Source organism: Salvelinus namaycush, chromosome 8 (genome assembly GCF_016432855.1).
Source record: "Salvelinus namaycush isolate Seneca chromosome 8, SaNama_1.0, whole genome shotgun sequence".
Taxonomy (NCBI): Eukaryota; Metazoa; Chordata; class Actinopteri; order Salmoniformes; family Salmonidae; genus Salvelinus; species Salvelinus namaycush.
In genome coordinates this window covers 50,580,472-50,606,709 of record NC_052314.1, presented here as the reverse complement: position 1 = coordinate 50,606,709, position 26,238 = coordinate 50,580,472, and the positions used below count along the sequence as shown (strand labels likewise).

General features: G+C 43.5%; 1 protein-coding gene across 6 annotated transcripts in view; it reads left to right on the top strand.

Annotated features, from left to right (window-relative positions):
* Positions 1–5,868: 5,868 nt before the first annotated feature.
* LOC120052780 (catenin alpha-2-like) overlaps positions 5,869–26,238 on the top strand; it is a 654,154-nt gene continuing 633,784 nt past the window's right edge. For all 6 annotated transcript variants that reach the window (XM_038999899.1, XM_038999897.1, XM_038999900.1 and 3 more), the window contains exon 1: positions 5,869–5,970. In XM_038999899.1, the coding sequence (XP_038855827.1) occupies positions 5,869–5,970 (102 nt within the window). The remainder of the gene's footprint in view (positions 5,971–26,238) is intronic.

Below are 26,238 nucleotides of genomic sequence, written 5' to 3'. Positions count from 1 at the left end.
TAAGCACGAAAAGCTTATTTCTCTCAAATTTTGAGCACAAATTTCTTTACATCCATTTTAGTGAGCATTTATACTTTGCCAAGATAATCCATCCTCCTGACAGGTGTGGCATATCAAGAAGCTGATTAAACAGCGTGATCATTACACATGTGCACCTTGTGCTGAGGACAATAAAAGGCCACTAAAATGTGGAGTTTTGTCACACAACACAATGCCACAGATGTCTCAAGTTTTGAGGGAGTGTGCAATTGGCATGCTGACTGCAGGAATGTCCACCAGAGCAGATAATTGTATGTTCATTTATCTACCATAACCTGCCTCTAATGTTGTTTTAGAGAATTTGGCTGTATGTCCAACCGGCCTCACCACCACATACCACGTGTAAACACGCCAGCCCAGGACCTCCACATCTGGCTTCTTCACCTGCGGGATCGTCTGAGATCAGCCACCCAGGACAGCTGATGAAACTGAGGATTATTGCTGTCTGTAATAAAGCCCTTTTGTAGGGAAAACCCCATTTTGATTGGCTGGGCCTGGCTCCCTAGATGTTGGCCCTGGCTCCCAGGTAGGTGGGCCTATGCCCTCCCAGGCCCACCCATGGCTGTGCCCCTATCCAGTCATGTGAAATCCACAGATTAGGGCCTCATTAATTTATTTCATTTGACTGATATCCTTATATTAGCTGTAACTAAGTAAAATATTTGAAATTGTTGCATGTTGAGTTTGTACGTTTGTTCAGTATACATCCTTAGTTCACCTGAACCACTTCAATATCCTTAGTTTAGCTTAACACCATCTCTAACTCAATCCTTTGTTCCACTTCATACCTTTTCATACCTCCTCATAGCAACCTCTTCCATTACTTAATACAGACCTCATAGTCAAGTGTTACATATGACTTCAAAGTAACGCATTGTGTAGCCTAGGTACTGCGTCCCAAAATGGCACCCTGTTCCCTATATAGTGCACTACTTTTAACCAGAGCCAGGGTCCTGGTCAAAAGTAATGCACTATATATGGAATAAAGTGCCATTTGGGACGGATCCATCGACAAGCTCCATCTCTCTCGCTGTTGCCATGGCGTCAACAGTTGCCTAAGCTACAGGTGTTGGTACTTTTCTTTTTCTCCCTCTCTCCTTTCTTCCTCTCCTCCGGGGTATTTCTGGAGAAGAAGATAAAGGACTACGCCCCCTTGACATTTCCTAAGTGTCCAAAGCCGTTAGTAATTCCACGGACGGATATAGGATTATTGTTCGTTGTCTTCCACTGTCTTAGGTTGTACTTGAATGTGTCTATCTGTATGAAATGGTACCGCCCGCGGGAAGAGAGAGGGGAGCTGAGAACAAGGTTTGAGTGATGTCTGCTAAGTAGCAAGTAGAATGTGTGCGCTATAACGCAATGCTACTTCCACATCGGTATTTTCTTTCCCGGTGTATTTTCCTAGTTGATCAATGACATAGTTTGCAATTAGAGGCATTTTTCACTCGGCTTGCTCTGTTTTGGCTGCCAGCGGCCGTTAATTGGGAGATCTAACGTCAGGGGGAAATACATTACATTTCTGGTCTTCTCGTTTGTTCTCTATTTCTTATTTTCTCTTGCATGTGGGGTTCCCTGTACTATCAATTACGACATGGGTTGGTCTAAGCTAGTAGAGAACCGGGGGGACCATTTAATGCAAAAAGATACCGGATATCTTCGCTGGTGCGTGGACATCGACTGTAAGGCAAAAATCGTCTGGAGGAGCAGTTGCATTCATTTGCTCTAAGTTAGCTTCACCTAATGAACCTCTCCCCGACTGTAAACATACATTACGTCTGTGTTTGTTCCACAAATGTCAGTGAATGTCAGAGAAATGTCAGCGAGGGCACACTTTACTCTGCTGTACGTGTGTGTGTGTGTGTGTGTGTGTGTGTGTGTGTGTGTGTGTGTGTGTGTGTGTGTGTGTGTGTGTGTGTGTGTGTGTGTGTGTGTGTGTGTGTGTGTGTGTGTGTGTGTGTGTGTGTGTGTGTGTGTGTGCAGTCTGTCTGAACTCATCCTCACTGCAAAGGACACTTATTTTGGGGTTTAATTCCAGGAGTTTGTAAAGGCCTACATGCATTTTGGGCAATTCCTACGACATTTCAAAATAAACGCTTTACTTCCATGACTCTCCTTTCTGTGTGGGAAGAGCCACTCAATCTTACCATGCAGATTATACAATGTGTTTTTTGTTCATGTGAGACTGTTTGAAATATTCCTAATTTAGGCTCGTAGGCAAGATTTTGTCTTTGTAGGTGTAGACTTCATGTGGAGCATATTTAACTACTATAGAAGAGAATGAGAGCTTAATGCAGGCCAGTCTTCCCAGAGACTTTATTCACCCCCAGGCTTGTTTTAGAAGCCCTTAGTCCAGAACCGTCAATTTCCCTCAAACCCCCCTGTCCATCAGACAGAGACACTGGACCCCCGCCCACATGCCCCAGCTGGCAACATTGGACTGGAGTGTTGCTTAGCTTCACGTCCCCATGGCAATGGCAGCCCTCCTCCCTCCTCTGCCCCTCTCCATCCTTCTGCCATTGACTCTATCGACCCCAAATAACCCCAATGAGTCAGATCCCCCTACTGACAATAGTATACCGTAATTGCTGGACTATTAAGCGCACCTGAATATAAGCCGTACCCACTGAATTTTTTAAAAATATGTATTTTGTACATAAATAAACCGCACACGTCTATAAGCCGCAAGTGCCTACCGGTACATTGAAACAAATGAACTTTACATAGCCTTTAAACGAAACACAAATGTAACAAAAATAAATAGGCTTTTAAACGAAACACGGCTTGTAACAAAAATAAATAGGCTTTAACGAAACACGGCTTGTAACAAAAATATAAAAAAATAGCAGTAAACAGTAGCCTACCAAGAAAGTCAAACTTCATTGCGGTGGCGATTGTTTTGGCTTTCAGTCGGATCTGCACAGTTGAAACACCTCGGCCGTCTGCTCTCTGTGTGTTGACCCAGTCTTCAAGCTCATTTTCTAGTTCGGGCCATCTGCTTTTCTTCTCTGAAAGCTTTTGTTGTCTTTTTGCACTGAGTCAGTTCCTCACGCTGCTGTTTCCAACGTCTTATCATCGACTCATTAAGGCCAAGCTCCCGTGCAGCAGCTCTATTTCCTTTTCCAACAGCCAGATCGATCGCCTTCAACTTGAAAGCTGCATCATATGCATTTCTCCGTGTCTTTGCCATGATGAGGGTGACAAAATGACTACCGTAATCAGAATGATGGGAAGTTTGAGCGCGCTCGATTTTCGTGACATTATGTGACGGTGCTCAGTTTTTTGGCAGCGTGAATCTTGTGGGGAAAAAAATAAATCATAAATTAGCCGCGTCATTGTATAAACCGCGAGGTTCATAGCGTGGGAAAAAAGTAGCGGCTTATAGTCCGGAAATTACGGTAATCTATAGGAGGAGGCCCCTACACAAGCATATGTCAGGGTTTAGACTTTGCCTTTGTGTGTGTGTGTGTGTGTGTGTGTGTGTGTGTGTGTGTGTGTGTGTGTGTGTGTGTGTGTGTGTGTGTGTGTTTGTGTGTGTGTGTGTGTGCGCGTACGGCCACATCTGTGTGTAGCGTGGTATTACTCATCGGAATTATAGGTAGCTAATTTGTTAATAGAACCGATTTGAATTAGACTTAATTTAAATGTGAGTGGTACTTCTCGCCTCAGCTATATACTCCTAAGGGTTTTTTCAACGGTGATCATTGGAATTCCACTTAGTTCCGTACTTTTCAACTCACCTCAGTCGAACTTCTCTCTATCTCTCTCTCGCTCTCTCTCTCTCTCTCTCTCTTTCTCTCTCATATTTCCAAATGGATCCCTGCCTGTGTCTCCGCCTCAGTTTCCTGCCTTAACCAGAGACTCACCTGCATATATTAGTTCTGTTCTTCAAAGCCACTGCTCAAGCTTTGTACCCACATATGTTTTTAGTAATCAGAATCCCACTCGCTCGCTCTCGGTTCCACCGAAAGGAATGATAGAGACCGAGAGACAAATCTAGGCCAACACACTCTTCTGAATGACAATCAGGTTTGAAGGCAGTAGGCATAAACAGTGCGAGGTGTCCCTGAATCACATTCAAGCCTTAATAAAAAAACACTTCAACACAACACCATTAAAGAATCTCAGCACAGACTCTTCCATTCTAGTTAACGTGGAAGTGTCTTTACTGGGAATCTTTAACTGCCGAGGGTGGAGTTCACAGGAGGTCGGTGACAACTTAATCGGGGAGAATGGGCTCGTGGTAATGAAGTGGAATGGTATCAAACAGATCAAATAGATGACTCCTTTCCAGACGTTATTATGAGCTAGCCTCCCCTCAGCGGCCTCCACGGGTGGAGATACGAGTGGTGTAGTAGCCCTTTAATGCAATCAGTGGGCTTTTGTCTGATTTGTTTGGTCATTTACATGTATTTTTCCACTAAGGTAGTGCACTGGCCCTTTACTTGTGTTAGTGGACCGACATGGACCTCTGTAGTGTGGGCGGGGGGGGATTTTTTTTTTTCTTCAGTATCTTGCTTTGTCAAAAATAGGTAGTTGTATAATTAACAACGGTATCTTGGAGGATTCAATAGTTTGGATTTGTAAGAGTTGTTGCACTGTCCCTTTCTCGGCGATCGTGATTCTAAATGGAATCCAGAAAGAACAAAACCCTGCCCTCAAACATTTATATCAAAAGGTGCAAAATGATGGTCAAAGACACAAAACATAAACATCAAATTAAATATTTTTTTTCTTGATCAAATAACATGTAAAACAACCACTTTTTTTGTGCAGTATTAAGTTACTGTTATTACAAACCACTTAATGTAAATACATTACTGTACAGGACATAGGCTGGTCATCAAGGTTTGTACCTTCCATCACCAAGAAAAACAATCCACAATACAGTCATTGAGTACATTGAGACATCATGTGGCTTGTGGTGTGATCATGTGGCTCAGTTGGTAGAGCATGGCGCTTGCAATGCTAGGGTTGTTGGTTCGATTCCCATGGGGACAATGTATGCACTCACTGCTGTAAGTTGCTCTGGATAAGAGCGTTGTACTAAAATGGAAAAAGGAATGAATAGACCATTTCTGTTTTCACATAAATATAAGATCAATTTGCAAAGTATCTCAAACTGGAAAACATATGTCAAGCAAGTGTTTTTTTTTATATTCCACAGATATCAGATTAACTGTTTCGTACAGATAATTATCAGACTCGAGTTATAAATGCTGGTAAACACTCAAATACATTTTGTTTGAATGTTTTCACAAAGGTATTGCACTGGGTCTACTAGTCCTGGATTAGTGGAACGATTTAGACGTCTTCGGCGCTGGCAATTATTTTTGCTAAATCGCAGCACCCCCACCCCAAAACTACTTCCCAAGGCTATGGCAGAGACTCTCTGGTCCATGCCCAGGTTCGCAGAAATAGGAAGAAGTTTAAAGTCTCCATTGTTCCCCCAGTTTTGATCCTTATTGGCTGAACCTGGGCAGGGTTGATATGCCATCCCGCTAGTCTCCTCTGTCCGAAATACTTTTATGTCTCTCCCCGTCGAAAAGGAAACGCGGAGCTCTAAAGGGACTCCACCAAAACTTCTCCGTTAAGTTCCCCCCGCTCTCTAATCCATCCCTCTTTTAAACTGCTGCCGATGGTGCGTGAAGTGTCACTGCCTAGGAATAGAGGGAGACATAAAACGGGGCATTCTTTGAAAAATCGCTCGTGGCTGAAAGAACAAGCTTATACATGCGGTCTCTCTCTTTCTCTCTCTCTCTCTGTTTTGCCTCTAACCAAATGCATGTGTTTTTCTAACTTGTCTCTCTATTTGTTCCTCCAGCAGAGACCATGACCACCGCTACGTCCCCCATCCTGTTGAAATGGGACCCCAAGAGTCTGGAGATCCGCACCCTGACTGTGGAGCGGCTGCTGGAGCCCCTGGTCACACAGGTAGGGACACATAGCTTTAGCAGAGGCTTTAGCTCACCGGGCTAACATAGTCGTTGGGGGTAACGGAGGTGGTTCAGTGAACCGCGACGGCGTGACGAGTAACCGTGCTGCCTAAACTGTAGCCTGGGCTTCACCTGTCTTGCGGTGCGCCCGAAGACCTTGGTGTAAACCCAGCTGGTCACTTACTCACTGGTTATAGCTAGCGACAAGGTTGGACGCTTTCTGGTTTTACTGGTAATAAAGTCACTGGTTATAAAATCTAAGCTATACCACGATCTTGTGATGAGTAACCTTGCCTGGGCTGCTGCCCAGGGTTTAGCTCGTTGGGCTAACACAGTCTTGTGATGAGTAACCTTGCCTGGGCTGCTGCCCAGGATTTAGCTCGTTGGGCTAACGCAGTCTTGTGATGAGTACCTTGCCTGGGCTGCTGCCTAGGCTTCAGGTCGTTGGGCTAACAGTCTCATGGTGCACAGGAGACTTGGGATCAAACCCAGCCAAACACACACTCACTGGTTATAGCTGACAACAAAGCTGACAACATGCTGGAATGACTAGCAGAGAGACTAGCAGGCAGAGAGATTCTGTACGGAAAAGGCTTCAAAAGACAAAAGTTATTCTTTCCATTCCCGGGAAACTAGCGTGCTTAGCAACCGCTTCTCTAAGACAGCTTTGATAAACCTGCAGCTTCAGGGCAGGCAGCAGGTAGCAACACACACACACACACACACACACACACACACACACACACACACACACACTGTCCGCATCTGTTTTGAAAATGCTAGACTTACTGTTTAGCCGTGTATTCTACAACCCCTTTACTCCAGCTTCCCCTTGAGAGTTTTGGAGGTATCGATTCTACACTTCTTGCCAGCTTCGGTCTGCCCCATTGTATCGAGCATCATTTCTGTTCTCTTTAATCTCTGCTGTTGCTTTTACTTCTGGGTTAGTGACGGACGGTTCTGGCGTCCCCGGACGACTGGCTTAACAAACAAGCAACAACAGCCAAACAGATGCGATCTTTAAAGCATGACTTGATGTGTGAGACAATAGAGAATGGAATTTGATTTCCTTCTGAGGCACTGAGATGTGTTGTTATTCCAAAGAAAGCAAAAAGTTTCGGACAAGTGTGCGGGTATTAGCCTGTATTCTGTGATGAAGCAAAATGAACCAGAACTTGTAGCTTGTAGTGCTGTGTAGCAATTGGTTGCTTGTCAAACGACAGTTCATTAGTATTCCTAGTGTGTATGTGCTGGTTGTTTTGTGGTGACGATGGCAAGGACAGTTGAAAGTCACCGGCAGTTCTTTGATTAACATTGTATTGCAAACCCACCCCCTGTCTAACACACGCACACACACACACAGTCAGTGTTGCTAGAGTTTGGTCAGCAAAACGTGATGTGGCTGAGGGCTGGGCTTCCCATAGGAGGCCCCCACGCTGGGAGGCACATGGCAGACACCACACTGATTGGAACAGAGATAATACACCACACGCACACTACTCTGAGCTAGAGATGAGAGAGTCAGCTTTTGTTTGTCTAGCCTATTTGTGGATGAGAGAGACATTAGTGTGTGTGTCTATGAACACTGGGAGTGGAGCATTGCCCTCTTCCTCTCGGTGCTGTGCGAGTGGAGCGGAGCATCTCTCTCTCTCTCTCTCTCTCTCTCTCTCTCTCTCTCTCTCTCTCTCTCTCTCTCTCTCTCTCTCTCTCTCTCTCTCTCTCTCTCTCTCGAGCGTGAGGCCAACTTGCCTGGTTCACTATACTGCAGCTCAACAGTGCAGTAAAATATGAAAATGCTATACTTCATCTATTACACGACCACATAGTTCATGAAGGCAGCCGGTCTCCAAAGAGTGCGCAGCAGCTGGAAACGCTAAAATCACAGCTCAAAGGAGACAACAGGGAGATTTGATTTGAAATAGAGGAGAGGAAACATTTTCGCTAAGACAAAGCCTGGGTGATTGATTTGGTTCATTTCAGGCACTTTTTCCCCCCATATGTTTCCTACTCTTTCGCCCATTTTTATATTTGCCAGGGATGATAGAATTAATTTTTTGTGAAATGTGAACGTTTTTTTGTCACGTCCTGTGACAACTATCTGTCAAGCGGTTGTCTCATCCGTACCGTGCCGCTTCAACGAGAAGAGGAAAGGGAAACAGACAGGGAAAGAGAAGACGGAGGAGCAAAGAAGAGTAGCGGGTGAAGAAGTAAAGGAGGGTAAAGGAGAGATGAGAGAATGTTTTTGGCTTGTATTGGCTGTGCAGGTGAGACAGTAGATGTATCACAGACAGTAGACGTATCTACGGGTGTACACAGCCTATTTTGGGTTAACAGTTTAGTGAGGAAGGCAGATGGATGTACAGTTGAAGTCGGAAGTTTACATACACTTAGGTTGGAGTCATTAACACTAGTTTTTCAACCACTCTACACATTTCTTGTTAACAAACTATAGTTTTGGCAAGTCGGTAAGGACATCTACTTTGTGCATGACACAAGTAATTTTTCCAACAATTGTTTACAGACAGATTATTTCACTTATAATTCACTGTATCACAATTGCAGTGGGTCAGACGTTTACATACACTAAGTTGACTGTGCCTTTAAACAGCTTGGAAAATTCCAGAAAATTATGTCATGTCTTTAGAAGCTTCTGATAGGCTAATTGACATAATTTGAGTCAATTGGAGGTGTACCTGTGGATGTATTTCAAGGCCTACCTTCAAACTCAGAGCCTCTTTGCTTGACATCATGGAAAAATAAGAAGTAAGAAGTCAGGTAAGATCTCAGAAAAAAATTGTAAACCTCCACAAGTCTGGTTCATCATTGGGAGCAATTTCCAAACGCCTGAAGTTACCACGTTCATCTGTACAAACAATAGTACGCAAGTATAAACACCATGGGACCACACAGCCGTCATACCGCTCAGGAAGGAGACGCGTTCTGTCTCCTAGAGATGAAGGTACTTTGGTGCGAAAAGTGCAAATCAATCCCAGAACAACAGCAAAGGACCTTGTGAAGATGCTGGAGGAAACAGGTACAAAAGTATCTATATCCACAGTAAAACGAGTCCTATATCGACGTAACCTGAAAGGCCGATCAGCAAGCAAGAAGCCACTGCTCCAAAACCGCCATAAAAAAGCCAGACTACGGTTTGCAACTGCACATGAGGACAAAGATCATACTTTTTGGAGAAATGTCCTCTGGTCTGATGAAACAAAAATAGCACTGTTTGGCCATAATGACCCTTATGTTTGGAGGAAAAAGGGAGAGGCTTGCAAGCCGAAGAACACATCCCAACCGTGAAGCACGGGGTGGCAGCATCATGTTCTGGGGGTGCTTTGCTGCAGGAGGGACTGGTGCGCTTCACAAAATAGATGGCATCATGAGGAGGACAATTATTAAACCTTGGTTGCAAATGGGTCTTCCAAATGGACAATGAACCCAAGCATACTTCCAAAGTTGTGGCAAAATGGCTTAACTTCTTGCCACTATAGGGGGTGCTGTTTTTGCATTAGCATAATTTCCTCTACAGATTAAACTGCCTCTTATTCAATTATTGCTCTTACTATATGCATATAATTAATACCATTGGATAGAAAACAATCTATAGTTTCTAAAACCGTTTCAATTTTGTCTCTGAGTTAAACAGAAGTCATTTGACAGCACTTTCCCTGACCAAGAAGAAGAATGCAAGATGTGTATGCTCGCTTCAACGCTCTGCCTATATATGGTCACGCCACCTATGACCCGAAACACACTTCATTCGTCTTCCTCTGGGTGTCAAGAGGACGTCAGAGGAGAAATGTTTTGTTTACCTTGTACTGACGTGAAATAAGACCTATTTCTTTGGCGTGACCGACAACTTCCGGTTCTCTGACTCGCGCTATTTGGAGGTGCGATTGTCTACTGTTTTGCTGCCGTTACGGATGAAAACTATCTCCGTCTCGAAGTTTGTTTGATACATGTGACCATATCATCTTAATGTATGTTTTTTTCAATATAGTTTAATCAGATTATTTGAATTTTTTCGGGAGTTTTGCCGTGTTCCGTTCTGTGACTTTTTTTACTTTGGCCAGTCGACCAGTACATATGCTAAATGAAGAGGGAAAGTTGCCATTATGAATGGATTGAACGACTCATCAGGACTAAGGACACATTGATCAACATTCTGATGAAAGATCAGCAATAGTAAGACCCAATTTACGATGTTATTTCATATATCTGTCGTGCATGTGAACTGGTCGGGGGCGCCCAGCTGGTTCTGGCTGGCGTGGCTATGCTAATTTAGCGCTACATTTTGTTTTCGCTATAAAACATTTAATAAATCTGAAATATTGTTTGGATTCACCAGATGTTGGGCTTTCAATATCTGTACGCTGTGTATTTTTCTGAAATGTTTTAAGATAAGTAATTAGTTATATGACGTTGGTCTCTGTAATTGTTCTGGCTGCGTCAGCACTATTTCAGATTGCAGCTGCAATGTAGAACTGTGATTTATACCTGAAAAATGCACATTTTTCAAAAAAAAACTATGCTATACCATAAATATGTTATCAGACTGTAATCTTATGAAGTTGTTTCTTGGTTAGTGGCTATATATATTTTTATTTAGTCGAATTAGTGATAGCTACTGACGCAGGAAAAAACTGTTGGAGTAAAAAAATTGTGTCTTATGCTAACGTGGTTAGCTAATAGATTTACATATTGTGTCTTCCCTGTAAAACATTTTAAAAATCTGAAATGGTGGCTTTATTCACAAGATCTGTATCTTTCATCTGGTGTCTTGGACTTGTGATTTAATGATATTTAGATGCTACAATTTACTTGTGACGCTATGCTAGCTATGCTACTCAGTGGGGGGGGAGTGGGGGGTGATCCCGGATCCGGGTTGGTGACTCGTTAAAGGTTAAAACTTCTTGTCAATAGGGGGGCGCCATTTCGACTTTGTAAAAATTCGTTCCCAAATTAAACTGCCTCGTAATCAATTCTTGCTCGTACAATATGCATATTATTATTACTATTGGATAGAAAACACTCTCTAGTTTCTAAAACCGTTTGAATTATTTCTCTGAGTGAAACAGAACTCATTCTGCAGCACACTTCCTGTCAAGGAGTGAGATTTCTGAAATCGAGGTCTCTGTTCTGGGGTCAGTTTATAAATTCCCATGTAAGCTATGGGGCTACATGCACTGCATACGCCTTCCTCTAGATGTCAGTAAGCGGTGAGAATTTGAATGGAGTGGATTGCACCATCTGGGGCACTATAAAAGCCCGTGGAACGGAAGGTCCGACCTTTTCAACGGGGCGCCTGGCGCAGGAGGGACATCACAATGGCGTCCTGAAAAGCTTTCGTTTTAGCAGTTCTATATGATTTAATTTGATTTTTGTCTTAAAAACTTCATAAGGTAGTTAATTTAAACCGACTTATAGCAGTTTATATCAGTTTATTGCGATTTTCTGGAATTTCTTTGTGACGCGCTATCACGAGTTGGACACCTCTCCGGCACATAGCTAGCGTTAGCTGCTAATTCTACAGGAGAAGAGGACATCTTTCAACCAAAAGACAATTGTTCTGGAGAAAGGACACCTTGCCCAAGATTCTGATGGAAGCTCGTCAAATAGTAAGAAGTCTTTATGCTGTTAATTCGTATTTATGTTGACAAATGTTAAACAATAATTCCGCCATGAATTTCGGTGCGGTCTCGCTTTAGCGCACGCTGTATGCGCAGTAACGTTAATTTTAAAAATCTAACACAGCGGTTGCATTAAGAACTAATGTATCTTTCATTTGCTGTCCAACCTGTATTTTTTAGTCAAGTTTATGATTAGTTATCGATTAGATTAGGTGCCTCTCCAAGATGGCGCCGGACAGATTGCTTGAAGTTTGGCCACTACTCACATTGTATAACCACGATTTGTGCCGCTACATATGCACATTTTCGAACAAACCCTATATGCATTGTGTAATATGATGTTACAGGACTGTCATCTGAAGAAGTTTATGAAGGTTAGTCAAAAATTATATATCTTTTGCTTGCTTGTTACGATCGCTAACCTTTGCTGCTGGTAAATGGTGTTGTGTTTCTGGCTATTGTGGTAAGCTAATATAATGCTATATTGTGTTTTCGCTGTAAAACACTTAAAAAATCTGAAATATTGGCTGGATTCACAAGATGTTTGTCTTTCATTTGCTGTACGCTGTGTATTTTTCAGAAATGTTTTATGATGAGTATTTAGGTAATTCACGTTGCTCTCTGTAGTTATTCTAGTCACTTTGGTGAGAGTTGTGATGGTGGCTGCAATGGTAAACTATGATTTATACCTGAAATATGCAAATTTTTCTAACAAAACATATGCTATACAATAAATATGTTATCAGACTGTCATCTGATGAAGTTGTTTCTTGGTTAGTGGCTATTTATATCTTTATTTGGTCGAATTTGTGATAGCTACTGATGCAGTAAAAAAATGGTGGAGTAAAAAAAGTGGTCTTTTGCTAACGTGGTTAGCTAATAGATTTACATATTGTGTCTTCCCTGTAAAACATTTTAAAAATCAGAAATGATGGCTGGATTCACAAGATGTGTATCTTTCATCTGGTGTCTTGGACTTGTGATTTAATGATATTTAGATGCTAGTATTTACTTGTGACGCTATGCTAGGCTATGCTAGTCAGCTTTTTTACTGATGGGGGTGCTCCCAGATCCGGGATTGGGAGGAATTAGAGGTTAAGGACAACAAAGTCAAGGTATTGGAGTGAACATCACAAAGCCCTGACCTCAATCCCATAGAGAATTTGTGGGCAGAACTGAAAAAGCGTGTGTGAGCAAGGAGGCCTACAAACCTGACTCAGTTACACCAGCTCTGTCAGGAGGAATGGGCCAAAATTCACCCAACTTTTTGTTGGAAGCTTGTGGAAGGCTACACGAAACGTTTGACCCAAGTTAAACAATTTAAAGGCAATTCTACCAAATACTAATTGAGTGTATGTAAACTTCTGCCCCACTGGGAATATGATGAAAGAAATAAAAGCTGAAATAAATAATTCTCTCTACTATTATTCTGGCATTTCACATTCTTAAAATAAAGTGGTGATCCTAACTGACCTAAGGCAGGGAATTTTTACTAGGATTAAATGTCAGGAATTGTGATAAACTGAGTTTAAATGTATTTGGCTAATGTGTATGTAAACTTCCGACTTCAATGGTACTAGTTTACATATTATGGGCTAGTTTAGGGTTGTTCCCATATTTGTTTATTAGCCTTATTTACAGTAGTTGCATCAACGAAGTGATCTGAAATCTCACTCAAGGCCTGTGAAATCAAATGCTGCCAAAATTCCAACTTTTTCAAATGTCATGGCCTCCAACAGAGATCAGTCGTTAGCACTCACTCCAAAGTAGACCTCTAAAGCTTTACCAGTGATTCAACTTTAGAACTCATTCTGCTTCATCTTTTATCTGAGAGACTGTGCGCACTTCACATTTGATTAACTTCAGCCATCTGTAACTTCGACCTTCAAGAAACTTCGGTGTTGAAATTCAAGTGCCACTTTCCGTGTATTCACACTACCGTTGAGTTTAATAGACCGTACGTTCAAAATATTTTCTCTGGGCTTCAATCTCAGGGAGGTCAAGTTAAATAAATGACTGAAATCAATGCGTGAATGGATGGATGGACAGTGTCTTTGTGAATAGACTTAGAATGGCATTGACAGTGATGAGTTGGCTCAGCTTCTTGCTAGCTAGCGAGGAGCGCTAGTTTAATCAGAGAGAGCTAATCACACTCTCTCTTTCTCACACACACACACACACACACACACACACACACACACACACACACACACACACACACACACACACACACACACACACACACACACACACACACACACACACACACACACACGTCAGGCTCATCTCTACGGGTAACCAAGCGGTGCTGCCACCCAGGAGCACACAGGGATCCAAAGGGTTCATCTCCTCCTTGGCTAGCAGGGGGGGAAAAGGCCAGGTGGAGTCATGCTTGAGCACTGATGCCCTTTTGTCCGCCTCTGCCACCGTGGAAGGTCTGTTACCACTCTGAGGAAGAGAGAGAGAGAAGTGTGTAAGTGTGTGTGTGCAAGTGTGTGTGGGGTGCGAGTACACACTCGCGCACGTGCACGCACGGTCTGGATCACGACCCTGTCACGTCTGAGCAGCGATGGTGTGGTTCTGCTTCCTTGCCTCGTCTGTTTTGGGCACAGTCCTCCGGGGAGGCTGAGTCTCTCCAGACTAGGTCCAAGACAGCCGTTTACACTTTAACTTCTCTAGGGTATGTGGGACGGTAGCGTCCCACCTCGTCAACAGCCAGTGAAACTGCAGGGCGCCAAATTCAAAACAACAGAAATCCCAGAATTTAAATTCCTCAAACATACAAGTATTTTACACCATTTTAAAGCTACACTTGTTGTAAATCCAGCCAAAGTGTCCGATTTCAAAAAGGTTTTACGACGAAAGCACACGAAACGATTATGTTAGATATGAGCCAAGTCACAGAAAAAGACAGCCATTTTTCCAGCTGAAGAGAGCAGTAACAAAAAGCAGAAATAGAGATAAAATGAATCACTAACCTTTGATGATCTTCATCAGATGACACTCATAGGACTTCATGTTACACAATACATGTACTGTACTCACTTGGCAAAAAGCCTGAGAAAATGCAGAGCGCCATATTCAAATTAATTACTATGAAAATTACTATAAAATCAAACTTTCATTAAATCACACATGAAATATACCAAATTAAAGCTACACTGGTTGTGAATCCAGCCAACATGTCAGAATTCAAATAGGCTTTTCGGCGAATTTGGTCTTATAAACGAAGAAGACTTTCTGCAGGTGATTTGGTCTTATAAACTAAGAAGACTCTTTCTGAAGATGAGTTGGTCTTATAAACTAAGAAGACTCTTTCTGCAGATGAGTTGGTCTTATAAACTAAGAAGACTCTTTCTGCAGGTGAGTTGGTCTTATAAACTAAGAAGACCCTTTCTGCAGATGAGTTGGTTTTATAAACTAAGAAGACTCTTTCTGCAGATGAGTTGGTCTTATAAACGAAGAAGGCTCTTTCTGCTGGTGAGTTGGTCTTATAAACTAAGAAGACCCTTTCTGAAGATGAGTTGGTCTTATAAACTAAGAAGACTCTTTCTGCAGATGAGTTGGTCTTATAAACTAAGAAGACTCTTTCTGCTGGTGAGTTGGTCTTATAAACTAAGAAGACTCTTTCTGCAGGTGAGTTGGTCTTATAAACTAAGAAGACTCTTTCTGCAGGTGAGTTGGTCTTATAAACTAAGAATACTCTTTCTGCAGGTGAGTTGGTCTTATAAACTAATAAGACTCTTTCTGCAAGTGAGTTGGTCTTATAAACTAATAAGACTCTTTCTGCAGGTGAGTTGGTCTTATAAACTAAGAAGACTCTTTTTGCAGGTGAGTTGGTCTTATAAGCTAAGAAGACTCTTTCTGCAGATGAGTTGGACTTAAAAGCTAAGAACCTCTTAGAGACCCGTTATCATCAATAACTACTAAAACAGATAACCACAGAACTGCCGGTAATTTGTAGGAATTATAACGTTTACCTAAAGTGGACAGACAGGCCTATGATCCCAGTCAGAATGAGAACACAGCAAGAGCTAAGAAGGGTCTCTTCCCTCTGTTATAAAAATATGTGTTTATAGTTTTTCATTGCATTTTGTGTGTGTGTGTGTGTGTGTGTGTGTGTGTGTGTGTGTGTGTGTGTGTGTGTGTGTGTGTGTGTGTGTGTGTGTGTGTGTGTGTGTGTGTGTGTGTGTGTGTGAGAAGGAAAGATTGTGTGTGTATTAGGTTGTGTATTACCTCTTTGTCTTGGTGCTGGTCTCATGGTCCCTCACGGTGTCTGCACTGACATAGACGTCCACAATCGTCTCCTCAGCTTCACTTCTGTCAAACTTGACCTTCTTGGTCACATCTGGCTTGTCATGAATGGCCTCAGACATCTCCAACAACGCATTGTGTTTTCTGACTATATACTACACAGCAAAGTATACTCAGGTTCTGAACCTATCACTGCCCCTGTGTTAGTGTTCGCGTTGTGTCCATTTCTGAGACTAAGTGTTTATGATATGTTGTCCCCAGAAGAAAGGGAAATGGTGGTTGAGGCTGGGACATGTTCTTTTCCTTGAAACATATTAATCTGATTCCTGAGTCGATAGTGTAGACTTACCAGACCTGGGATGAAATACTATCTGAAAATATTAGAATGGCTTGCAAGGAAAACGTCCATGGAAGTGGACAAATTCGTGGACAAATTCGAGGTAGAAATTAGTTGGATCAGTCAACAAATAAAGGCAGAGATTGATTTGTTATTGCTCACTTTAATACATTGTACAGGATGTGAACAGGTGACTGACATTTCAACATCAAGCTGACATCTTCCTCAGAGTGACCTGATCATTGCACATAGATCCTATTTATAGATCCTATTTATAGCCTAGGGGCCCATTGAGACACAACAACGTAAAATAATTATAATGATAATATGTTCCAAGGTAAACTGCAAATTATAGCACAAAATAATAAGATAAACAGTGTGTCTCATTAATCAATAGGCCATGTCAAAACATACATAGGGGATATTTGGGTGTCTGTGAATCCGGAGACACCGAGACCCAAAAAATGAAGGGAACAACATTATAGAGGTAAAAAAATTCTAGATCAGCTGTACTCCACACACAGAGACGCATACTAAGCTCTCCCTCGCGCTCCATTTGGTAAATCCGACCACAACTCTATCCTCACGATTCCTGCTTACAAGCTACATTTAAAGCAGGAAGCACCAGTGACTCAGTCTGTAAAAAAGTGGTCAGATGAAGCAGATGCTAAACTGCAGGACTGTTTTGCTATCACAGACTGGAACATGTTCCGGGATTCTTCTGATGGCATTGAGGAGTACACCACATCAGTCACTGGCTTTGTCAATAAGTGCATTGAGGACGTCGTCCCCACAGTGACTGTACGTACATACCCCAACCAGAATCCATGGATTAAAGGCAACATTCGCACTGAGCTGAAGGGTAGAGCTGCCGCTTTCAAGGTGCGGGACTCTAACCCGGAAGCTTACATGAAATCATGCTATGCCCTGCGACGAACCATCAAACAGGCAAAGCGTCAATACAGGGCTAAGATTGAATCATACTACACCGGCTCCGATACTCGTCTTATATGGGGAGAGGCTTGCAAACTATTACAGACTACAAAGGGAAGCACAGCTGCGAGATGCCCAGTGACACGAGCCTACCAGACGAGCTAAATCACTTCTATGCTCGCTTTGAGGCAAGCAACACTGAGGCATGCATGAGAGCATCAGCTGTTCCGGACGGCTGTCTAATCACGCTCTCCGTAGCCGACGTGAGTAAGACCTTTAAACAGGTCAACATACACAAGGCTGCAGGGCCAGACGGATTACCAGGACATGTGCTCCGGGCATGTGCTGACTACCTGGCAGGTGTCTCCACTGACATTTTCAACATGTCCCTGATTGAGTCTGTAATACCAACATGTTTCAAGCAGACCACCATAGTCCCTGTGCCCAAGAACACAAAGGCAACATGCCTAAATGACTACAGACCTGAAGCACTCACGTCGAAACCATGAAGTGCTTTGAAAGGTTGGTAATGGCTCACATCAACACCAATATCCCAGAAACACTAGACCCACTCCAATTTGCATACCGCCCAAACAGATCCACAGATGACGCAATCTCTATTACACTCCACACTGCCCTTTCCCACATGGACAAAAGGAACACTTACGTATGTGAGAATGCTATTCATTGACTACAGCTCAGCGTTCAACACCCTAGTACCCTCAAAGCTCATCACTAAGGTAAGGATCCTGGGACTAAACACCTCCCTCTGCAAATGGATCCTGGACTTCCTGAAGGGCCGCCCCCAGGTGGTGATGGTTGGTAGCAACACATCTGCCACGCTGATCCTCAACACTGGAGCTCCACAGGGGTGCATGCTCAGTCCCCTCCTGTACTCCCTGTTCACCCATGACTGCACGGCCAGGCATGACTCTAACACCATCATTAAGTTTGCAGACGACACAACAGTGGTAGGCCTGATCACAGACAACGACGAGACAGTCAATAGGGAGGAGGTCAGAGACCTGGCCGTGTGGTGCCAGAATAACAACCTATCCCTCAACGTAGCCAAGACAAAGGAGATGATTGTGAACTGCAGGAAAAGGAGGACCGAGCACGCCTCCATTCTCATCGACGTGGCTGTAGTGGAGCAGGTTGAGAGCTTCAAGTTCCTCTGTGTCCACATCAACAACAAACTAGAATGGTCCAAACACACCACGACAGTTGTGAAGAGGGCACGACAAAACCTATTCCCCCTCAGGAAACTAAAAATGGGTCCTGAGATCCTCAAAAGGTTCTACAGCTGCAACATCGAGATTATCCTGACTGGTTGCATCACTGCCTGGTACGGCAATTGCTCGGCCTCTGATCGCAAGGCACTAGGGGTGGAGGGTAGTGCGTATGGCCCAGTAAATCACTGGGGCTAAGCTGCCTGCCATCCAGGACCTCTACACCAGGCGGTGTCAGAGGAAGGCCCTAAAAATTGTCAAAGACCACAGCTACCCCAGTCATAAACTGTTCTCTCTACTACCGCATGGCAAGCGGTACCGGAGTGCCAAGTCTAGGACAAAAAGGCTTCTCAACAGTTTTTACCCCAAGCCAATAGACTCCTGAACAGGTAATCAAATGGCTACCCGGACTATTTGCATTGTGTTCCCACCCAACCCCCCCCCCCCCCCCCCCCAAGCCTCTTTTTTACGCTGCTGCTACTCTCTGTTTATCATATATGCATAGTCACTTTAACTTCTCTAGGGTATGTGGGACGGTAGCATCTCACCTCGTCAACAGCCAGTGAAACTGCAGGGCGCCAAATTCAAAACAACAGAAATCCCACAATTTAAATTCCTCAAACATACAATTATTTTACACCATTTTAAAGCTACACTTGTTGTAAATTCAGCCAAAGTGTCCGATTTCAAAAAGGTTTTACAACGAAAGCACACTAAACGATTATGTTAGGTATGAGCCAAGTCACAGAAAGAGACAGCCATTTTTCCAGCCAAAGAGAGCAGTAACAAAAAGCAGAAATAGAGATGAAATGAATCACTAACCTTTGATGATCTTCATCAGATGACACTCATAGGACTTCATGTTACACAATACATGTACTGTACTCACTTGGCAAAAAGCCTGAGAAAATGCAGAGCGCCATATTCAAATGAATTACTATGAAAATTACTATAAAATCAAACTTTCATTAAATCACACATGAAAGATACCAAATTAAAGCTACACTAGTTGTAAATCCAGCCAACGTGTCAGAATTGAAATAGGCTTTTCGGCGAAAGCATACGATGTTATTATCTGAGTATAGCACAATAGTAAACAAAGAGAGAAGCATATTCCAACCCTGCAGGTGCGACACAAAACACAGAAATAAAAATAGAATTCATGCCTTACCTTTAACGAGCTTCTGTTGTTGGCACTCCAATATGTCCCATAAACATCACAAATGGTCTTTTTTTTCGATTAATTCCGTCGATATATATCCAAAATGTCCATTTATTTGGCGCGTTTGATCCAGAAAAACACAGGTTCCAACTTGATCAAACGTGACGACAAAATATCTCAAAGGTCACCTGTAAACTTTGCCAAAAAATTTCAAACTACTTTTGTAATACAACTTTAGGTATTTTTTACGTTAATAATCGATAAAATTGAAGACGGGATGATCTGTGTTCAATACAGGATTAAAACGAAATGTAGCATGCCTTCTGGACATGCGCTTCAATCAAACAGGACACCTGGAGTGACTCGACTTCAAGATGGCCGTATTTCTTCATTACACAAAGGAATAACCTCAACCTATTTCTCTATTGACATCCAGTGGAAGCCGTAGGAACTGCAAGCAATTCGCTTAGAAATCTGTTTTCCCAATGAAAACTCTTTGAAAAGACAGTGACCTCAAAAAAAAAAAAAATCTGAATGGTTTGTCCTCTGGGTTTCGCCTGCTAAATAAGTTATGTTATACTCAAAGACATGATTCGATTAGTTTTAGAAACTTCAGAGTGTTTTCTATCCAAATCTACTAATAATATGCATATCTTATCTCCTGGGGATGAGTAGCTGGAAGTTGAATTTGGGTATGCTTTTCAACCAAATGTGAAAATGCTGCCCCCTACCCTAGAGAAGTTAACAGTTGCTAAGCAAACTCAGCCCAACACTGTGTCCAAACAGCAGAACTCTGTTTGAGATTGGATATGAAAGAACAGTATAGACTGTGCTATGCTCTGTGCTCTCCTGTCCCATTCATCAGCATACAGTCTCTATTTATCTCTGGAATATAAACTGAACCTATACGACCATACCTATTTTCATGCCATCTAACTAGGCCCATCTCATGTCTGAGGTCTCTAGACTATTCTGTCAGATATGTAACTCTGTGTCAAGATTCAACTGAGGCTGCATATTGTAGCCCACTGCCCCCTTTCTGGCTTTGGAGTGAAGTATGATGAATGTGATTCATGAGGTGGACATGTGGTGTGGTTTGGCAGCGCAACAAGGTCGTGACTTTGTCTCTGCTTGTTGGTGATTGGGAGTGTCCATCTTTGTCCCTAGTACACAAGTACCTCATTCCCCTCAGCCTGTGCTCTCTCTCTCTCTCTCTCTATTTTCTAACAGAAAATACGTGAGTAAGGCCAAGTTGTGCTGTTACTCAGCAGTGCATGTATGTTCTCTGTATGTGGCACATGGAATGTGACTGTGCGGTGACGTAACCCTCCGCTTAGAGCAGTGTGTGCGCTGGTGCGTGTGTGTGTACGTGCTTGTGTGACATCAAAGGATTTTTCATAGAGCTTGTTTAATTACTTCCTGTCTGTCTGGCCCTGTGCTGACTAACCCATCGCCCCTCGCCTCTGACACATCCTGTAGATAATTGGTATGGCCCTGTGCTGACTCTAACCCCTCGCCCCTGACACGTCCTGCAGATAATTGGTATGGCCCTGTGCTGACTCTAACCCCTCGCCCCTGACACGTCCTGTAGATAATTGGTATGGCCCTGTGCTGACTCTAAACCCTCGCCCCTGACACGTCCTGTAGATAATTGGTATGGCCCTGTGCTGACTCTAACCCCTCGCCCCTCGCCTCTGACACGTCCTGTAGATAATTGGTATGGCCCTGTGCTGACTCTAACCCCGCGCCCCTGACACGTCCTGTAGATAATTGGTATAGTCCTGTGCTGACTCTAACCCCTCGCCCCTCGCCTCTGACACGTCCTGTAGATAATTGGTATGGCCCTGTGCTGACTCTAACCCCTCGCCCCTGACACGTCCTGTAGATAATTGGTATGGCCCTGTGCTGACTCTAACCCCTCGCCCCTGACACGTCCTGTAGATAATTGGTATGGCCCTGTGCTGACTCTAACCCCTCGCCCCTGACACGTCCTGTAGATAATTGGTATGGCCCTGTGCTGACTCTAACCCCTCGCCCCTCGCCTCTGACACGTCCTGTAGATAATTGGTATGGTCATGTGCTGACTCTAACCCCTCGCCCCTCGCCTCTGACACGTCCTGTAGATAATTGGTATGGTCCTGTGCTGACTCTAACCCCTCGCCCCTCGCCTCTGACACGTCCTGTAGATAATTGGTATGGCCCTGTGCTGACTCTAACCCCTCGCCCCTGACACGTCCTGTAGATAATTGGTATGGCCCTGTGCTGACTCTAACCCCTCGCCCCTAACACGTCCTGTAGATAATTGGTATGGCCCTGTGCTGACTCTAACCCCTCGCCCCTGACACGTCCTGTAGATAATTGGTATGGCCCTGTGCTGACTCTAACCCCTCCCCTCTGACACGTCCTGTAGATAATTGGTATGGCCCTGTGCTGACTCTAACCCCTCGCCCCTGACACGTCCTGTAGATAATTGGTATGGCCCTGTGCCGACTCTAACCCCTCGCCCCTGACACGTCCTGTAGATAATTGGTATGGCCCTGTGCCGACTCTAACCCCTCGCCCCTGACACGTCCTGTAGATAATTGGTATGGCCGTGTGCTGACTCTAACCCCTCGCCCCTGACACGTCCTGTAGATAATTGGTATGGCCCTGTGCTGACTCTAACCCCTCGCCCCTGACACGTCCTGTAGATAATTGGTATGGCCCTGTGCTGACTCTAACCCCTCGCCCCTAACACGTCCTGTAGATAATTGGTATGGCCCTGTGCTGACTCTAACCCCTCGCCCCTGACACATCCTGTAGATAATTGGTATGGCCGTGTGCTGACTCTAACCCCTCGCCCCTGACACGTCCTGTAGATAATTGGTATGGCCCTGTGCTGACTCTAACCCCTCCCCTCTGACACGTCCTGTAGATAATTGGTATGGCCCTGTGCTGACTCTAACCCCTCGCCCCTGACACGTCCTGTAGATAATTGGTATGGCCCTGTGCCGACTCTAACCCCTCGCCCCTGACACGTCCTGTAGATAATTGGTATGGCCCTGTGCCGACTCTAACCCCTCGCCCCTGACACGTCCTGTAGATAATTGGTATGGCCCTGTGCTGACTCTAACCCCTCGCCCCTGACACGTCCTGTAGATAATTGGTATGGCCCTGTGCTGACTCTAACCCCTCGCCCCTGACACGTCCTGTAGATAATTGGTATGGCCCTGTGCTGACTCTAACCCCTCGCCCCTGACACGTCCTGTAGATAATTGGTATGGCCGTGTGCTGACTCTAACCCCTCGCCCCTGACACGTCCTGTAGATAATTGGTATGGCCCTGTGCTGACTCTAACCCCTCGCCCCTGACACGTCCTGTAGATAATTGGTATGGCCGTGTGCTGACTCTAACCCCTCGCCCCTGACACGTCCTGTAGATAATTGGTATGGCCCTGTGCTGACTCTAACCCCTCGCCCCTGACACGTCCTGTAGATAATTGGTATGGCCCTGTGCTGACTCTAACCCCTCGCCCCTGACACGTCCTGTAGATAATTGGTATGGCCGTGTGCTGACTCTAACCCCTCGCCCCTGACACGTCCTGTAGATAATTGGTATGGCCCTGTGCTGACTCTAACCCCTCGCCCCTGACACGTCCTGTAGATAATTGGTATGGCCCTGTGCTGACTCTAACCCCTCGCCCCTGACACGTCCTGTAGATAATTGGTATGGCCCTGTGCTGACTCTAACCCCTCGCCCCTGACACGTCCTGTAGATAATTGGTATGGCCGTGTGATGGCCGAGCTGCTCCCAGTAAACACAGCAAGTCCTTGCAGACTGATATGAGAAGTGGATGAGGGCTTGTCTTCAATAGGATATATGGACTAATGGAGACCCACGCTTGTGGTTGCTTGTGTGTGAAAACTTTGCTTTCCATCTCTGGTTGGTGTTTGATTGTAGTTTGCCTGTCGCTGTGATAGGTTCTTTTTGGTGTTGTTGATTTGTGTGCCTGCACGTGTAGGCCAATGTGTCCTTATTTCTCCTCAGCTTGATCTTTTTCTTTGTGAGTGGCTTTGTTTCCTGCAGACTCACATACAGATGTAGGATCTTAATTTGATCACCCGGTTGCAGGATAACATTCCTGCACCCGGGTGATCAAATTAACATTCCTGCAACTTGTAGTGTATTTGAGGTTTTAAAAGGCTTCTGAAGTTTGCAATTTCCCCTTTTGAAATTTCAGACTTGATTTTCCCTAATGAAAAATGTATCAACACTTACAAAAATGTCCATGAATTATAATCCACATAATAATTCACATTTCCTGTTGCTGCGGGATTATTTTCTTGCTATTTTCTTCAGCAAACAGGCTGAAATTAAGATCCTACATCTGTAAGGGGAGATGTGTTTCTTATTATCTTTCAATTATTTCTCGTTTTAATGAAATATCCATTTCCAGGCAGCGGTTGACAAATTGAACCTGCCGATGCAAATTGAGTTTGGCTAACCCTTAATGAAGGGGTAATTCATCCAGAATTAAATTAGTCCTAGACAGTGAGTGAAGCCGTATAAACAGTGACACACACATAGGCTATTTATCGTTATCATATTATCCTATTATTATAGTCTAACATACAAAGTACGTTCCATTGAGAATGAATCCAGAATTATGCAGACAGAGATTGAACCCCAACTAAACAGCTATTCTCATACACACATATAAACGATATAGCGTTATTATATTAGCCTTTGTATTAAAGTGTAGCAAAAATATGTTGGTTCCATTGCGTACAAAATGTTATTCTGGTCCATAGGAGGACTAAAGGAATGTCACAACTAAGTAATTACTTTATGTGTGTGTGTGTGTGTGTGTGTGTGTGTGTGTGTGTGTGTGTGTGTGTGTGTGTGTGTGTGTGTGTGTGTGTGTGTGTGTGTGTGTGTGTGTGTGTGATCATTCATTTACCTTGGCCACCCATGCCTGAACCTCTTGGCAATTATGATCCTTTTGAGTCTCCCTGCAAAACGAACCTAATGTGCAACATGAATTACACTGTCACACACAGAAACACGATTCAATTATTCCATTTCATAAATAGAAGAATCGGTATATTACTGTTACTATGGTAGAATGTTTCCTGTTGTTTCTTTAAAGCTACAATCTGGGTATGAGGTGGAGTGATGGGGCCAGAGAAATGTAACCCCTCAAATTCATAGCCAGCGTTCTACACAGTAAATCAAATCTAGTTGTTTCAGCTAATTATTATTAAGTAACTGGTTACACAGACTTGTTTTAGTTTTCTAAACGTTTCAGTCCATGTGTTACCTGAAAAAAAATCTGTTGGCCCAAATTTAGCTCCAACTTTGTAAAAAAAAAAAGGCAAAATGCAGTTCACTTAAAATGATGTGTTTGCTCAAATTGTCTCATATGTTCATTCGTACGAATGAACTAAATACAAATAGTTGTCCCCAATTATTATTTTTGCATCTTACTTTAAAAAGAACTAGCTACACAGACACACACACAGTGCTTATAACATACAGTGTTTTCAATGAATTACAAAGGCTTGAAAAATTTGCTAGAGATTGTTGCGATAACTTTCTTGGGTAGGGTAGACTGCAGCCCCCCAAGGCTATGACGCTACCTTTAAAAAGGCCCGATGATGTGACATACTGACTCCACTGTCCAGTCTATTTAAAGTCACACACACACACACACACACACACACACACACACACACACACACACACACACACACACACACACACACACACACACACACACACACACACACACATACACACAGGGCCGGTCCTGGACACTCTGACGCACTAGGCAGAAAAAAATATGCACCCCCCCCCCCACGAAATAGAAGTTTCAGGGAATAATGGACAGAGAAATAGGCATTCTAATCATATTTCTCAATGTCAAACCAGAGTGTCTTGTTTGCAACAGCTGTTTGCAAATAACTACATATTAGACATCCTTATGAATCTAAGCATGGCACTTTCAAAAGTTACCTTTCCACCCAGACAGAGGCTCTACTGACGCAGACAAATGTAAGCTTCAACTGCTGGCTACTCGTCCGTTGTAATATCCCAACAACAGAAGTGCTTCCCCTAAAAGCTGCCTGGGTTTAAACAAACATCTTCTCTTTTCAGAAAGAGAAAAGCTCAATTACTGTAACAGGGACAGAATCGGAAAAGTCATTTTTTTATCTCCTGGAATATTATAGGCTGCAGCTCAGCTTCGGAATGTCACGTCAATATAATGCTTCGGAGTCACGTCTTTCGCCGGCATTTTAGAGCTCGTTTCCAGCATGAGGCATCACCGAGTGAAGCATTGTTTTAGAACGCTTGATATAATGTGGATACGTTTCATGTATTTACTTCAAAATATAAAACAAATAGATATCCTTTTTGCCCTTTCCTAACGCAATTCGAGCCCTGGTTTTAACATAACACACCAAGCCCTTCCCAGACACAGAGGTATTTAATCAGTACATGAGGCAATATTGGAGTATTTGGCTATACCGACATCTATGGACAACATAATTGTGTCTGTCAAACAGGTCTTACCACTTATTTATGGGAATAGGAAGAAATAGGTTCCAATTTTATATATAATTCTATGATGTAATTCTATGATGTAATTCTATGATGTTTTACTCACGTCGGCCACAGAGAAGGGGTGGGCGCAGTCCTTGTTAGCGAGCCACGACGGTGCCACTGTATTATCCTCAAA